Source organism: Vigna radiata, chromosome 10, assembly GCF_000741045.1.
Source record: "Vigna radiata var. radiata cultivar VC1973A chromosome 10, Vradiata_ver6, whole genome shotgun sequence".
Taxonomy (NCBI): domain Eukaryota; kingdom Viridiplantae; phylum Streptophyta; class Magnoliopsida; order Fabales; family Fabaceae; genus Vigna; species Vigna radiata.
Genome location: NC_028360.1, coordinates 19690317 through 19708998, shown reverse-complemented (window position 1 = coordinate 19708998; position 18682 = coordinate 19690317). Strand labels below are relative to the sequence as shown.

The 18682-nt window shown below is 27.8% G+C and overlaps 2 protein-coding genes across 3 annotated transcripts; both read left to right on the top strand.

The window, feature by feature from the left end:
• The first annotated feature begins 2100 nt into the window (after positions 1-2100).
• Positions 2101-11556, top strand: LOC106775530 (MADS-box protein JOINTLESS-like). The gene is made up of 9 exons (XM_014662673.2): positions 2101-2302; positions 2617-2799; positions 9190-9265; positions 9860-9921; positions 10038-10137; positions 10299-10340; positions 10872-10910; positions 11032-11126; positions 11341-11556. The coding sequence occupies exons 2-9, from the start codon at positions 2618-2620 to the stop codon at positions 11357-11359; spliced, it is 615 nt and encodes a 204-aa protein (XP_014518159.1). The 5' UTR covers positions 2101-2302; position 2617; the 3' UTR covers positions 11360-11556.
• A 2347-nt stretch (positions 11557-13903) lies between these two features.
• Positions 13904-18492, top strand: LOC106774983 (MADS-box protein JOINTLESS-like). Of its 2 annotated transcripts, none has more exons than XM_014662004.2 (8): positions 13904-14100; positions 14335-14554; positions 15974-16055; positions 16855-16913; positions 17206-17347; positions 17709-17747; positions 18194-18243; positions 18405-18492. In XM_014662004.2, the coding sequence occupies exons 1-8, from the start codon at positions 14055-14057 to the stop codon at positions 18430-18432; spliced, it is 666 nt and encodes a 221-aa protein (XP_014517490.2). In that variant the 5' UTR covers positions 13904-14054; the 3' UTR covers positions 18433-18492. The 2 variants fall into 2 exon arrangements, with proteins under 2 accessions (XP_014517490.2, XP_022642758.1); XM_022787037.1 differs by having other exon boundaries at positions 14332-14554.
• The last annotated feature ends 190 nt before the right edge of the window (positions 18493-18682 follow it).

Below are 18682 nucleotides of genomic sequence, written 5' to 3'. Positions count from 1 at the left end.
ACTTGATTCACAAAAGTAAAAAAAAATATATATTAAAAGTAACTTTTAAGACCATTATATTATATATATATATATGATTTTAGAAATGATGTGACCGTACTTGAGCACCAATGGGAGTTTATTTTCCGCCACCATTTATTACGTACCACTAAAAAGTAATATATAATTTTTGGATAATAATATTTAGATAATATTTTTTTTGACAATATTTGAACGTTGATTACGTGTCAATATGTGATTGATCAAAAATTACTTTACAATCAATAATAATAATCATAAACATTATTGTGGAGTAATTTTTGACCAATCACATATTGACACGTAATCAATGTTCAAATATTATCAATGTTATCTAAATATCATCTCCATAATTTTTATTAATTGCTTTTATTGTAATAAATAAGCAGACGTAGACATCATCCTATAATTTTATATTATTAAATTAGGTGAATTAGGTTTAAAATTTATTTAATATGATATTAAAGTTTGTTTTAATAATATTTATTGTTTTTTAGTTTATTCTATCATTTATTATTAAGAGATTTATTATGTTATTTATCATCATCACATTGACAACCTATCCTAGTAGACACAATCAAAGATAACTAATAAAGAATTAAGATGGTTAAAACTAGGATGCTGATAAACAAATGGCAACATTTCAGGTAAAGTCTCTGGTAAACAATATATACAAGGTTAAAACTAAGATGCCGAGTTCCTCATTAATGTTATATGAAGATGAATGTGGTGTGGACATAACATAGGTGTAATAAATATTCTGGGATGTAGAAGATAAGGTGGCCCTAGAAGATCTAACCACTACAATCCCTCAATTTATGAATATCAAATAGTTTCATTACACAAGGAAAATCAGCAATTAAAAAGTATGTAAAAAACAATTAACATACTTTTCTTAGCCAAATCTAAACTTAAACATACTAATAAAACAAATAAAACTTTCAGTTTATGACATAAATAAAACTAATAAAATTTTAAGAACATTAATGCATTTCAAAATTATTCGAAGTCCAAAACTCAAATCTAATTACATGTACTGAAATCAGTCTAAATCAATTTCTTAAGACCCACGATTTTCTAGTTCAAAACTTTAATTACATAATTTAGGACAAAATTAAAATTTGTTACCTGTATACTAAATTATTTAAAGATTGAGGAGAAACAAAATAAAATAAAACACATACTGAGTTGCTTATATCACTTCGGGGTATTCGTACCTTGACCATCAACATTTAAGATCACTCTTAAGGTCTTGAAATGTTTTAATAATAATCTTTAATTAACACATTAACCATATTCAATTCATTCAATACAGGCATGATTTTATCTCACACATAATATGATTTCAATATGAAATCAAATTGTAGTGGAAAACATAAAATCTTTAAATCTTATCATTAGGGTTTTATTAATTTGAGAAAAAACTTAAATTATGGTTCAAAATATTTTTAGAAAAATTCCTAAATTCATAATTAATCAAATTTAAAAGTTTAATCAGCTTTTTATTTTGGTGGACACAGAAGACATGAAAAAAAAAGGTAGAATTTTTAAAACTCAAATTAAAAGTACAAACATACTTAATATGTATTGTGTACAGCATGCTCCCAAAATGGGACAAAAGTTTGATGAAAATCTACTTAGATAACTCTAAAAATCGTACAAAAGTTTGATGGAGATCGAGTTAGATAATCATGAAGAGAAAGAAACCCTAAAGACTCTCTTTAACATATTATTATAAATAATTAAACCAACCTCAGCCAGTTAAAGGTTGATTTAAGTAATTAAACAATCATTATAAATGGATTAATTCACGCACGTGTATTAAATTCTTACACATTTCTGAATAAATTATGTTAATTTGAATTACTTTAATATAGTTTACTTTAGAGGTTGACACTTAAAAAAGATAAAAAAGAAGTATGCAAAGGGATTACTACAAATGGCTAGACATGAGATCACATCAGTTGTCATTATATCTGTACGGAAAAAGAATATATAAGAAAATGAAAAAAGAAAAACTTTTTAACTAGAAAAAGAAATAAAATATAGAAAATACTTATTTTGGTAAACACCATAAAAGGGTCTTTATTTCTCCTATCTAAATTCGAAAGTGAGCAATAGCAGCCAGAAATTGGAAAACAGACACCCACGCTACTCAGATATTTGTTGGTATAACCCCAACTCTTGGAAACATCATCCACTCTCTTCTCTTTCACCACTTCATTCACCAAACATCCTAATCATCCATTTCTGGTAATATAACAACAAAAGCTACCTAGGTAAGGTAAGCCTTCATGTCTTCCCTTTTACTCTTCAAACTCAAACACACACTTAATTTTCTCACAGATTCCTTGCAAATCAGTCCTTTTTTCTTTCTCTCTTTCTTTTGCATATGTCTTAATTTGTTGGTTGTTCTTTGAAGATCTATCATAGTACATATCAAAAACTGTTTTGTCTGAAATTAACCAAAACCCCCTACATACCGTACATGCACCTGTATATTTCGTTTTCATCCTGATCTGCTGAATTTTGAAACACTGACATGTGTATGGTTATGTGGGTTGGAATTTGGATGATTATGAAATTGTTTGAGAGTAGAATGGCAAGAAAGAAGATACCGATCAAGAAGATCGACAACATAAACGCGCGGCAAGTAACATTCTCAAAGAGGAGAAAAGGTCTTTTCAAAAAGGCTCAGGAACTGTCAACTCTCTGTGATGCTGAGATTGCTCTCATAGTCTTTTCCGCAACCAGCAAGCTCTTTGAGTACGCCAGTTCAAGGTATTTCTCTGTCCGTACCATTATCTTCTTTCCTTTTTTCTTTTTTCTTTTACCATTTTCTATTTTATTATCTGCATGACTTATAACTTATCCATTTTTCATGCTCTTCTGTCTCTCCTTTTGCCTTTTCTTTCTATGCACACACATAGATTCATATGTTTCATCCATACATGATGCCAAGCTTTTGTAAAATTCTTTGCATAACTCACTAATAATATAACCACCATGAAATAACTAAGACTAAAATAGGAATATACAAGTGATATTTATATTAATATTTCAAGAATGTGTTTTCTATACTATGATTCAATTATAAATTATTGTATGTTGACTTTTAGTAATATCTATTTTAAAGTTCTGTATAAATTGATTATCATAAGTAGATATCACTGTATATTTTTACAGCATGAAATTAAAACATTAAATTTGATTTTACCGTAGTGTTAATGATAGCCAATATATGCTGTTTTTTTTTAGCTTTCTGATTTTGCAATTCACTAAACAAACAGTTCTCTATATACCTAAACAAAATGCTTTGTTTACAATCTTTTTCTTCTGAACTCATGCAACTTTGTTTTTCCATAAACAGTTTATTTTTTCAGGTTATGTTCTTAAGCTCTAATTAATTACATATTCAACTGTCTAGAATATGTTGATTTGGAATGCTTGATTAAAATTTAGTATTTTTAAATTTAGATGATAAAAACAGTAGGAGTTAAAACTTTATTATATGAAAGATTTCTCGTATTCTCGTAAAACAGCCAAACAAAATACGAAAGTGCTACTTTAATTTCATGGCAGTCCATTATCTGAACATAACTTTCTATGTGAAATTTAAAACTGAGATTTTTAAGTTCATTTTGTCAGGAAAGTTGATACCTGATGTGAGAGATGTGGATCTAATGAGTGTATATATATATAAAACATTTCACATTTCCAACCCAAAACCTTAAACCTTAAAATAACGAGTTTGTTAATTTGTCATTGCTTTAACATATTCTCACCTCTTATATTCCTTGGTGCTCATGTCTCCATATCTTCGTTTTTAATATCTCAAGCAATAACCAAACATCCTACGCTTAGAAATGAAAGAATTAAGAGAAGGTTATGTCTAAATCTAAGAAAAATGCATTAAATATAAGTTAAAAAACATGTTAAATATGATAAGTAAAACAAAACACGTCAAAGTTGTGCAGACAATTTTGTTATGAAACAGAAAATCCTCTATCTACAATGTATATTGTGTTGCTTCTTTTCAATCATCCAATCTTTATCGGGGTTTCTGCAAAGGTTGTTTGATGGAAGCATGAAATTTGTTCTAAATAACTAGAACGCTTGACATAAGACTTTCTTCGTGGCTTCTCATGAACACTGTTAAAAGTGGGTTTTAGGCCTAACTCAACCCAACCAAACCGGCTTGTAAAAACCGACTTGTAAGGTGAGGTTTGCACATGTGCACTGGTAATCCATCTCTAATTGTCCAATTCTTCCCATTGTTTGAAACTCTATCAATAAACCAGAACTTGTTTTTCTAACCCTTCATGGCTCTTGCCCAGGGATGAAGGTTTGAAGCATTCCGAGTTTGGATTCTCCCAACTCTTATAGTTTTTTGGCAATGGTTCCACCATCGGAACATTGACAGATTTGGATCACTCCCTCGATTTCTCAGCTTCTTGAACAAAACTAAAATATAAGCAATGATTTCAAGACGAAACAAACAAAGAATGAAGGAAACCAAGGATATGATCTTATATACAATTCTATGAGAATTGAAGAAAATGGTTTTAACTTGCTAAATTGTAATAGCAAAAGCTGTATATGCACTTGCGTGGATTACTTGCTGCTATTAAGACAATCTCTTGTGCTTTGGTAAATATAAGAGAAATATAGGGAATGCGTTGAGAAATTACATAAATTTTCAAATCTGATTTATGAGAAAGCAGTAAAAATGTCGTATAATTATACTTATAATTGATAATAAAGTTAAGTCAATTATGTTTATGTGTTCATATTGATACATATTGAAAGAGAAAATTATAAAAGAAAAGTATTTATCTATTTACTAATTCTTTCTTTTTTTCTTGTTGGAATTATATATATCCAATTGATATGAGAAGGAAGAATTATTCTTCATATATTTCTCTTCTATCATTTTTGTTAACGGTTAAACATTTCTGTCCTTATCATTTTATTAACCGTTAACTGTTTTTTTTTTCTTGTTTTTTCTTTTTCACAAATTAGGTACAACTTCATTCTTAGTTTTTTTGCTCAATTATAACAACCCGTCTTTTAAAAAAATATATATATTGAAGTGATAGAGAAGATTAACATGATTTGTTTTAGAATGAAATGTGGAATTTTTAACTAAATATATTATATTTTATTTACTAATAGGAATCCTTGAAGACCAGAGATGCTAAAAGGGTTTAAATTTGAGTAAATTTAGCTTACTATTAGTTTGACTCGAGTTGAAAAAAAAAATATTTTTCTTAAATGTAGATTAAACTGAATCTTATTTCATTAATTCTCAGGTCAAATAGGTTCTTTGAAAATAGATTAACCCGTAACCTATCATTTACTAACCCCTTATTTATTCTTTTTACCACTTTTTTATTACTTTTAACTATTTTGTAGGTTGATAATTTGATCTTTCAAAGACTAAAATGTTCAATAATTAATATTTAAATAGTTTGGATGTTTAATTTTTTTTTTATTAAATCATGTAGATTAACATTATAATTTTCAACTAATATCTTAATGATGATATTTAGTGAAATAAGTGAACAATTTGATTGTATTATTATAAAAATAAGTCGAATCAATCTATTTTGATTTTACTACAAAATATATATATATATATATATATATATATATATATAAATATAAATATAATATCGTTAAGTGAGTCCATCCTTTAACTTACCAGTCTAAAGTGAGTCGAGTTGGAATACAAAATTTTTTGTTCACAGAAAAGAAAGTTAGATTGAGTTGACTCATTTTCAATTGTGGTAAACCAACTAGTGTGATCTGGATTGACTCACTTTGATACATCTATTTAAGACTTGTAAGTTTTTTATTGGTTATTGCTACAATTCTCAAAATTTTTGAAATACATCAAGCTCTCTAATATGTCAACCACTCTTGATTGTCCTTCTCAATCTCCGCTTAAGAATAAGAATGAGAACATTCTTAACTACATACCACTCTTGGCTAACATTACTTTTAGGAGATTGTTTTCAACTCCATCCAAATGCCCATGGAAGAAGGTGTTTTCACATTATGTTAGTCCAACTCTAAGATTGACTTTGCTATTAGAGTAAGTAAGACCTTACGTTAGGAGTTTAAGAATGAATTAAAAGTCTTACATTTAATAGAAAATGAAAAAGTTGAGTGATATATAAGAAAAATAAGACGAATAAACATTCAACCTTATAAGATTTCAGTTGAATATAATGTTATGTTTTTTGTATGAACAACTTATATCTTAGATGTGGTCAATTTATTCGTCTATTCGATAACAGATAATATACTAATTCCACAAACTCAAGTCCAACAAATCTTAAAGAAAAGTTCATCTTTTGCACCAAAATGTCTTCGAACTTGTAATGTATATATCCTAACCCTATACACTAGTGTCGTCAATATGTATATTCATGAAAAATATACTCTACACTAGTTGTGGCATTATCAAGTGCACATTAATGTAGAAAAACTTTTTTATATCAGTTAAAAAAAAAAATTATATCGATTTCAGAACTAGTATAGAAGCAGGGGTGTAGAAAGTTTCACTTTTTATACCGTTTAAGGTCACAACCAATATAAAAAGTGTCTTCACATTATACCTTCAACAGGCCATCTCTCATTTACGTATACTGGAGTCATTCTCACACATGAATAGTATGATCCATCACACGAGAAATGAAAAGGCAAAAAACATAGTCAACCAATGCACACAATACATCATGTTATAGAATCATAAAACATTTTTAGAGAACAAAATAGGATTTTGGGTATAGGGAGGTGAAGCGAAGAACAACGTCGATGCCGACAAGGCTTCTTTGGTGACCAACATTGTCAACAACCTTGAGGAGAAATAATGGTGTATGTCTTGTGTTGGCCTTGATTCGGTTGAAGATGAAGATGGAAGAAAAATAACCACCATGCAAATGCATCACTTCAACCATTGTGGATTTTGGGTGGAGATTAGAAGAATAACCCTAAACACTATAATAACAATAAAAAAAACTTACTTTTTACATCGATTATAATTAGAACAAATGTAGAAAATCTTTTAAAACATTATAAAAGTGTCATTCCATCGCTTTCTATATTGATTATAATTTTAACTGGTATAAAATTTTTTATTTTTTATTACAAAATTATCATCACGCTTACTTTTATACATATTTTAATACTAACTAATATAGAAAATTTCACATTATTTACAAAATTATCACTATATAACTTTTTTATACTTGATGCATTAAAATGAGTATAATACAGTGTATTTTTACAATGACAAATTACCTTGATGGATATAAAGATTTCATCCTCTACTTTCCTATATGTCACCACTTCGAATGATAACATTTTTTTTTTTTTTGCGAATTAAATTGGTGAGTTTTACTTAGAATAGAATGCATGAAACACTTGATAGTGCATGGATCTTGTAGCATATGTATGATTCTCCAGTAAATACATTATTTATATATATATGATTACAACAATAAAAACAAGATTTGATCTTAGATTACAACTCTCCTATCTAGACCTTCACCAGTAAACTATTATAATGAATTTAATATCTAATATATTTAATTAGTATGTGATCATGCAAGCAATAGCATATGTGCCTTTTGTAGAATAATACCTTCCCTGATTTATTGTATTTTATCTCTGAAGAAAATTATCTATGCATGAACAAGAATCAAGTTATATTTTCCCTCAGTTAAGTCAGATAAAGAAATCAAATTGCTCGATTAAATTATATCAAGTATATTTAATAAAATCAATGAGAGTATGGTTTTTATTGTAAGGTATATTCTACACTATGGGGGTTCAAAATAAATTAATTCATAAAAATCATCAAAAACTGATAAAAACAATTAAATAAATATTAAAATTGAACTTTTTTTTCTGAAACTTTTTAGATATATATATATTTTTTTTCAAACAAGTTTTTGGTTCTAATATCAGATTGAAAATAAAAAATTAAAGAAAATGAAACTATTTATTATATTTAAATATTATACATATTTGAAGTGAATTAGAAACTGACAACAATATGTGGATGCCTCTTAAGATTGTTTTTCTGTTTGATTATTCTGTAGTTATATTACATTTATACTTATTAAAATATGATAACACATTTGTATTATAGTTTTTAATTATAAGATTATATGATTTATTTTTTAATCAGTAAGAAACATGAAATTATAAATATAAAAATTATAAGAAATTCAAAACATGTTTTTTTAATTGACATAAATATTAGAAAATCATGTTTAATTCATTCAAAAGAACGGCATACATATATCTTGACATGAAACACTAAACACTATATTTCTATCTAATTTCTAGTTTCAGTATAAATTTTTCATTAAGTAAGGATATTATCTATCAAGAAGAAATCATATTATTTTCAAATCATCTCCTTTAAATGTGTTTTCATTCAAACTCTCATGAAAAACCAACACGTAGAGAAAGTAATTATTCAATCATTCATTATTCTTTGTGCTCTAAATCAAACATCTTAGATGACAACATATACCTCATCACAAATATATCAACAAAGTCATTAACACTAAACTCTCTCCAAAGACACAACACATACATGTCAAATTGCTTCTCTTGGTTACTAATACCACTAGAATCACATGATGAATAACATGTTTACTCCATATCTTTCAGTACAACTTTTTTCAGATTAAGTCTTCATTTTTATAATAACTTAGTTTTTCCTTCTTCACATTACTCAACATGAAACCTTGGTCAATGCTCACACCAATTGGAGATGAAGTTAATTTATAATACATAAGTGAGAATAAATGAATTGATTTTATAAGATTAAGTTAGCTTTATCATTTTTTAACTCTATATATCCAATCATTTATTGTGAAACTCGCATGTTATTTCAGCATTTAGTCACTGGCTTCTAAATACGCTCAGTTGCACCAGGTTATATGAGCTTAATGCAAACCTATTAATATGAATTTAAATACTTGAATACTCCTAAGCTTTATTTTAACTAATTGATATAATGCAATTAAATAAAAATTAATCATAAAATAATAATATAAAGTTCTTGATTTTATGAGCCTCTTGCGTCTTCACAAAGGAAAAGGGAAGGGAAAGTTTTGAATTTAATTTCAACATCCTTGTCCTTTTCAGCATGCAACAAATAATTGAAAGGCGTGATCAGCATTCAGGTGTTCAAGGATCAGACATTCCATCCACTGGAAAACAGGTATAACTATGTTTAGTTTCTAATATTCCTTTAATGATTAACTGATGAAACCCAAAGAGCTCTGTTTCTGAGAGATAATTGAATGTTTTACTGCAATGAAAAAGGTCAGTTCAGTAGTGTAGTCCCGCTGTTTTGCCTCTCTTTTTTTTTTTTCTTTTTTTATTTATTTATTTCTGGTGTTTTTGTTTGTCTGATGATTTTAATATACAAATTTGTTTTAGAGTCTAATGTTATTGATTTGATTTGTCTAATAACTCTATCTAGTGTTGTCGTTTCTAGCTATATATGCAATTCTCATTGTCATTTGAAAAAGTCTCATGATTCCATGTATTTTTTTCATATGGCAGATTAATATTTATGCAGTCGATTATATATATAATCTACTTCACGTAACTGTTTGGCAACGAGAGAACGACAACAATATTTCTGCAGCATTCTACATTCTTAACTTGAGAGGAACAATGGAGCAAAGACAGAAAAAAATGATTTGAACATAGTTGTCTTTGATATATAGCTTGCTTATGAACAACTGAAAAATCATGAAAGGCATTCTATTCTCATGAAATCTAATATATAATCTATGTATATATATAGCTTGGAAGTAGCTCTTTTGACATGCTGCACAAGGAAATAGAAGAGAAGACTCATGAACTGTGGTATGCACTCACTGCAACTTCTTTAATTTAGACTTAGATATCTATGATGCATGCCCATAAAATATACATGCACGATAGAGAGATATGGTTTCCATGAATGCACATCTTTGATGCAGTCAGTTGAACGGAGAAGACTTGCAAGGATTGACATTACAAGAGTTGCAGAAACTGGAGGAACTTCTCCTAAAACGTTGGATAACTATTTCAAAAATTAAGGTTTCTCTCAAATTATTTGTACTCTAAGTTCGTTATAGTTGTTTCCCCTTATTATTAGATGAAATCTAGAACTTAATTGTACCTGTAAAGTCAACGTTGTACACGTAAATTGTGCATGCCTTTTGACATATAATACTAATCAATTAACGTGTTGATTTCAGGAAGAAAAAATGACACAAGAGATCAACAGCCTTAAAACAAAGGTAAATGCTCACACAGATTGCAAATCCTGTATGTCTTTGAGATATTATTCGTATTTCTGGTCAAATAAATTTTGATCTTAAAATATTATTAAACATTCGAAACCAACGAAACATGATGTGTGTTTAATACAACCATCAACGATACTTTTGATCAATAAGACAAGTGCCACTGACAAACCTAAAAAATGAAGACTTTATATTCAGTTATTCATCCAGAAAACTCCACGGCCTTGAATATGTAGGTCACACTTTCTTATGTTTTTTCTCAGTGCATGTTAAGCACTTCAAAAGGGCATTTAACTTTAAAAATCACGTCTTGATTAAAGCTGGCTTGCTTCCTCGTTTTTTTCTGCTATTGGATGTGGAAAACTACGTTCTTGAATAATTTTCAGACACCCTGATAGTAAAAATGATTTTTTTTTCTTGTTTGTTCATAATAATAATGCAGCATGTTGGCAATTTTTTCATCAATCTTTATTGACTCAACCTTTTTTCTGCAATGATATTTGGCAATTGACGTTGCTCGAGAAGGAGGCCGAACTTACAGAAGAGAACCAGAAACTGAAGCAGGTGATAGGCTTTTCAAAACCTAGCTCATTTATTTGTGGTCCATGATCTTTCTGAGATATCTACTTTGAAACAAACTTAGCAATAATCAATATCAGTATTGTAATAGAACTTTTATGAACAGAAGTTGGTTCCAGAACAGTGTTTTGAGTCAATTACTAGCAGTTCATATGATTTTCCTCCAGACAATGGTAGTTCTGACACATCTCTCAAGTTGGGGTTAGTTTATACTTCATTTCATCCTTCTATAATATTCAGAACATTATTTTATTAAAACATGTTTTAGTCTTTTGTAATAGATTGTAATTAACATTGCAACATGTTTAATGACACTATCTGGTAGATTACAAAATTTAAAGAATGCCTCATATTCTGGTGTTGCTTCAAAAGCTCCTTCTGATTTGTGTTTATCTTAATTTCTATGTTTATGCAGGCTGTGTTTATTTGAGTGAAATGGTTCGAGTGAACAGATTAGCTTCCATTTCTGTATGGAAAGACAAGATCAATGTTGTTTTTGGAATTTGACAAACAATTTGCTTTTGAGAGTAGCAGCTGGAAATTTTCACAGCTGGGGCAACTTATTTTGTAACCTAAACAGAACATCGTACTTGTCATTATGCCATAGTGGCAGGTTAAACAGATAGGAATATCTATTTATAAATCGAAAAATTTAGAACGTTCGTAATTCTTAAAAATAGAAATTATAGAAAAATTAGTACAATTTTTATAATTATAAGAAAAATATAACTAAAATATATAAAATACAGTGGAAACGTATTCATCTTGAACAATTTATATACACTGTCAGACAGTTATATAGGTACATCGTATACAGTATGTGTAAACAAATTGCTTTTCTTCTGCAAAACTATCACTCCTGCCTCCAACATAACTGTTATATATATATATATATATATATAAAAATTGATTATGATAATAATATTTGTTCCAGTAAAAATTATTATAAGCATTGAAACGACGTGTCTGAGTTTTCATTAATGACCATCTGTCTAACATTAATGTATATACAGAAAGACAAGACAAACCTCAATGCACATGTCAAATATTAAATTCTAAGACACGTGCTCTACTTAATTTTTTTAACAGTACTAGTATCTATACCGCATTTTTTCTAAAGATGAATTAGGTTTTCTTTACTTTAATTATTTTATATTATAATTGTGGAATGTTTTTTAAAAAAAATTATCTTTTTTATTTTTATAATAATTATAAGTAATTAAAGAAACGTAAAAAATATGATGTAGTTTAGGGTATCTGCATTTACACTTTTAAAAATATATGTAGTTGTTATATACCTATTATTTATGATGAATGTAACATTTTTTTCTTCTATTTTTTTTTTTCAAAAAGTTCTTTCTAAACTACATTTATAAAAATACATATGTGTTAGACGTTTAGTGAAATTGTCATTTTTTTAACACAAATTCATATTTCAAACTCTTATTTAAAGTAGTTTCCTTGAAAAACTATAAATAATTTAATAATTGACTTAAGGTGCAAAATTTAATTACTTTGAATTAATTGAATAAGATGTATTTTTTTAATATTTATGTTATTACTTTTATTAATGATGTTATTATTCAATTATTTTTTATTCTATATCACATTTTAATAATGATTGTTATTATATAACTATTAAATATTACGTATTATATTATATTGTTATATTAGTAAGGACCACCAAATCTGAAGTATTCAACTTTCAAATTTTATTATCTTTTATCATTTATCATGATTTATTATCAATTAAATTGGATTTCAAAAGTGAGGTATTAATTCACTTAAACTAAATACACCAAAATTAGTATAAAAAACGTGCTAGTAAAATCAGTGCAAAAGGACATTAAAAGAAACAGTGCAACAAATTCATATTTAATGTAACAAATCAAAATGTATTCCCAGTCTTAAACTCTTTTCTCCTTCAAAATTCTCAACTTCACGGATTCAATAACAGTTTTAAAAAAAATCATGCACATACTGCATTAATCAAATTGTTCACACTTTCGATTATATATATATTGTTGCAATTTTTAACTTATTTTAGTTTGACAGTGTTTTATATCAATTTATCCGAATGCTTTTATTCTAAGTTTTGTTTCTTATGTTTTTTTCTTCATTATATCTCTTTTCCTCGTAAAAAGTAAATATTCAATATAATTATTTTTTATATATATACAAAGTTTTTAACTTTTGTGAATTTAAATTATTCTTGATGTTGCTAGGTGACGTAACTATCATTTTTGAATGGTATACGTATAATCACACATAATCATTTTGGTTAATTAAATTCTCAATTGATTATCATAAACATTTGTCAAGATTTTCATAAGAATTCTTCAAACCCTAAACTTGAACCAGATCAATACTGGAGTTGGGCCAAATTTCAAACACGTATTCAGCCCAAAATACGTCCACATTCAACACTATATATTCCATAAAGTTAAAAATATCAATAGAATAATTAAAGTTGAAGACAAATGAATGATGAAGTGTATACTATTCCTTAGTATAACCCAAATTTGTTTTCACACGTCCAAATCTTGATGATATTATAGAAAAATACGAATGGAGGAAAAAAAATATATAATAACTTAAGTTGTCTTTTATCACAAAAATTTATCCACTGAAGAATATTTAAATTTTTTATTTTATTTTTTAACAAAAAAAGTCTCTAAATATTAATAAAATCAAATAAAATATCTCAAATATCGTACCATGACGTAACTTTTTCAAGTTCAAATTGAAACTTTTAAAGTTTTTGACCAAGAAACTTTAAATAATTTATGTTTTCAGAGTCAAATTTTAATTTCAAATATTTAACTTAATTCAACCAATTTATTACAGTCCTAAATGACAGAAATAAGTTTAAGTTTTGTATATTACTAGAATAAAATGTTTATGATATTAACTAATTAAATACAATCTTAAACAGAGTTCTTAATACATTCGTTTGGAGCTGTGAAAGAAATGTATAATGTATATAATAAGAAGGAATAGCTAAGTTGTTCCTCCAAAAGTAGTAAAAAGAAGATAGATATGAAAGAAGGTTGTAAAAATCTATGAATTGATGTGACAGTGTCAGTAGTACGATAATAAATGGTGAGATATGTTAGAAGAAGGATGTAGATGCCCATGTCTTCCCTTCATCTTCTTCCTTTCGAGACAACCACAGGTTAGGTTTCTTTTTCTTCTTTTAATCTCTTCTCTTTCGCCCCCATTTGCCTAGGGTTCCTTCTGCTTTTTTGTTTTCGATCTTCGATTTCCCGTTTTGTCAAGATCTTAACAAGTAAAACCTACTCAAGAACACCCTCTTTATTTTCTTTCTTTTTTTATGAAATTGCGAATCTCTCAGAACAATTTCTGACACACCTTATTTCATGTGAAACTTGTTCACTCTGAGAAGCAGTAGGGCACGATTTTCTGGTCTGCTTGATTTTGACGAAAATGGTGAGGAAGAAGATACCGATCAAGAAGATCGTGGACGTAACTGCGAGGCAGGTGACATTCTCAAAGAGAAAGGGTGGCCTTTTGAAGAAGGCACGTGAGCTTTCTCTTCTTTGCGATGCTGAGATTGCTCTCATAGTCTTTTCACCTGGTGGCAAACTCTTCGACTATGCAAGTTCAAGGTACCTTCCTCTTCCTACGCTCACTGCTACTTCTTGCACTGATATGTATATATCACCCTTTTCTTTCCCTCTTATTCTTCTACTTCTGATCTCCTCTATGTTTGATTTTGAGTTTTATCATTCCTTAATTTATAATAATGCTTCTAGGGTTCAGTCCACGATCAAGCTGCAAATAAGTAGCACCATTGATTTGGATCTATTTGAGAGCTTCTAGATTTTCTTCAGTCAATAAATTCTTCTAAGATTGTGTGAAAATCGGAGCCATGTTAGTTATCTAGGTTTCACTTTTTTGGTTACCATATACAGCTTCCATCCCATTTAGTTAAGGAAAATGGTGGACAGTACGTAATAATTCCTGTCATGGGAGAAAAGGTTATATATATATATATATATATATATATATATATATATATATATATATATATATATATGTATGTATGTATGTATGTATGTATGCTTATATGGTTATGGACTATGTATCTGATATTTGACATATAGTGAAATGTGTAGTTGGAATGTAATAGTATGAAGGGAATGATGAGTTATTCCATAGTGTTCTCTTAATCCTATAGTTTTATATTATTTAGGAGTTAAATCATTTAAATATATTTTTTATTTAATTTTTCAGAGCATTTTTTTATGTATAAAATCGCAATAAAGGTCTAAATTGTAAAACAAATAATATTTTAAACGTAGTAATTGACCCAATCAATAATATTTCGGTGAATACTTAAAATTAATGGACACTCAAAGTTGTACAAGGTGCTAGAGAATATTATTGAAAGATACGTTCATAAATAGTCATTTCTATTAAGAAAATTGTATATTTTGAAAACAAAGTACAAAATGCAACTTATATTTTGATCGAATTCCTTGCAAGGTCTGGATTAACTAAATCTGAATTTAATTTCTATAGATTGTCAGAATAGTATTTTTACAATATTAATTAATTAAAAGTTTGGTTGTTATAAGTTTTAATTAGTTCTTATAAAAGTTAAAAAAAAAATCTTATATAATGATTTTTTATTAGAATAGAAATTTAATTCTTTTTACCCATTTTCACCAGAAAATTCTTGGTGCAAAGTAATTTTTCTTGAGCAAAATATTGAATGCCCAAAATTGAGCCTAAAGAATCGGCAAACAAAACTACTGTATTCAGTGGAACAGAATTAAAAGTAATAAGGGAAGGATACTAAAACAGATTGATTATCAACTAACAAAAAAGTTATATTAAATATAATTAATTGCAAAAAAGAGTTATTAGTGGTTTGTGATTGAATGAAGTATTACATGTGTTATTTATACTTTATACATTTGCTATGAATTTCAATTAAAGGTGGATATATTTATGTAAAATTTTATGATAGATATTTGATGTTATTGTTGTTTAACATACAGCCTTTTTTGTGTTATTTGAAGTATGCAGAAAATAACTGAAAGATATATTTTATTCTCAGAGTTGAACCTTGACAAACTAGACCAGTCATATCCTACGGAGCAGGTATTTTTATTTTTATTTTTATTATTTTAATTTCACTGCTGGTGTTTAATTGTGGATTCAAGGATTTAAATAACAAAATAAAAATAAATATTTATTTTTATTATACATATATTATGTTTTTTCTTTTCAACCTTTTAGATGTTTTTTTATATAATTAACAAATTGGTAACGAAACATCATTCTTTCTATGGAATGAAAAATATAAATGTTGAAGCATCTTTGAGGTATAAGAATGGAATTATCTAAAAAGAAAAGAAAAGAAAATCAAGAAGACAGATATATGTGTCTTTTTGTTTATATGTCTAAAAAGACATTGCTCATAATCATGGAAATTTCCATCCATTGACCTTCCTTCAAGGATAATTGATGATGGAGTCACTAGATATATTTGATTAATTAATTAAAAGTCAATTTATTTGACATTCAAAATTTTAATAACTAATGTTAGTGATTAATTTAGAAACTAATTTATTATAGTGATCAATAACTTTTATTTTATAAGTTAGTATCTAAATTTGTTGTTATAAGAATCATGGATTATGGTCTATCATAACTAAGTTTGTTATTTATTGAGTTTATTTATTTTTCTCTTGTTATCCAATCATTTATCAATGTTTTAATCTGATGTTGGGAATCCAAATGATAGTTCCGTTTTGAGAATCTAAAGATGACTTTAAGTACTACATTGATAAAGAAAATTATACTTACACAGTTTAATTTACATTAAAGAATATATGCTTATAATTTTTCATGTTAGTGAATGTGCATCTAATTTGTCTGTTGTCTGGTCATTGTACAGGGTAGAAGTAATTATGCTTCTTTGAACAAGGAATTGGAAGATAGGAGTCGTGAAATGAGGTATATATGTCTAACGTGCAATCTTTTGATGATTTTTCATCACAAAAAAAGGGTTTATTTTAGGGTAATGATACATAAACAATGTTTTTTGACAACATTTGAACATCAATCATACGTGTCATTGTGTGATTGGTCCAAATGACACAATGACACTACCATGAATCAATCACACAATGACACGTATGATGATGTTCAAATGTTGTCAAAAAATGTTGTCTAAGTATCTTTATCCTTTATTTTATAATGCATTTAAGTTCACATGTATTGTAATAATTTTACAATTTCATCGCAGACAGCTGAATGGAGAAGAGTTGGAAGGATTGACCCTAAAGGAACTACAGAAATTAGAAGAACGACTTGATTCATCCATGACCCGTCTTTATAAAACCAAGGTTCAAAATTTGTTAGCAGATATCAGCATACTTACGCAGAAGGTATAAACCTCATATTTATGTACAATTTATCTCTGTTCAGCCTCAAATTTTTTTAACTTCTTTTAATAAATTTGGCATTAATTATAGTACTAAGTTATTAAATTTGACATAAATGTAACGTACACTTCAGTGAAGGTAAATCTTTATTATAAAAACGTCTTCATCATTTTTAGTAAATTTCTTTTCTGATTTATATATATATATTTAATTTATCTGCAAGGTTCAAACCTAAAATTTTGTCAGATATAGTTCTGTGTTATTTTGCTGTTATAATTTCTGCTGCTTTATACGTTGTCTTAATAATCTCTGCCACACTCTGGCTCTATGATGCTCAATTATAACTTCTCATTTCCCTATGCAGCAAAACAAACTCAAGGAAGATAACCTACTGATAAAACAGGTAACCAGTTTTCACTTTTTACTATTTTCACCAATAAAATTTATCAGTCGTTAGGGTTTTCTGGTTTTCCTACAAATTTGTCCTATTAAACTCATGCATATATACCTGTTATGCAAGTTCTAGTCCTGTTACAAAGAAAATCACAGGAAAATGCCATCTTTGTTATTTCTAACACCAAAATCTTATGGAATAAAAGGGTTTAAACAGCAAACAGAAAATACGTTTTTTTATCAGACTAACCACACCACAACATCTGCAATGTATTTTTCCTTTTCTTCCTCGAATAATTTCATAGATCAGAAAACTAACAGTTGGAAAGTGCTGACAGTATACTCTGCTTTTGTTTTCAATATTCTTTTGAGTAATGTAATGTTCTTAATATACTTAGCAGCAGTGTTTTATTAGTATGTGATCTTTTTTATAGTTCCTCTTGTTTGTGATTGTAGAGAATAAAGCATGTACAAGAGGAATCCTTTGACACCTCCCTTACATTGGGGTAAGTTTCTTGAAGGTATTCTTGGAAAAGATTCAATCTTTTTTGTTTGATTAAAATTTATAATTCATGAATAAGAAAACTGAAACTTCATTGTTTTGATGCATGCACAAAGGTGGATTATTTACTTTCTAAATGAGTAGTTGTTTTGCAATGCTGTGCAGGCTACCTTTGCCATCTGCCTCAAAATAGAGCTTCTGAGCATTACGATGCAGTCTTTTAGTTAGTGAGAAAAAGGAAGAGAGAACCACCAAGAAAAAAATGGTATATATATACGTATATATATATATACATACATATATATATATATACATACATACATACATATATATATATATATATATATATATATATGTATGTATATATGTATGGTGGCCATTGCAGAGTCTTGAATAATGATACTCTCTACCAGTTATGCCAATATTTTTTTTTTCTGGTAATT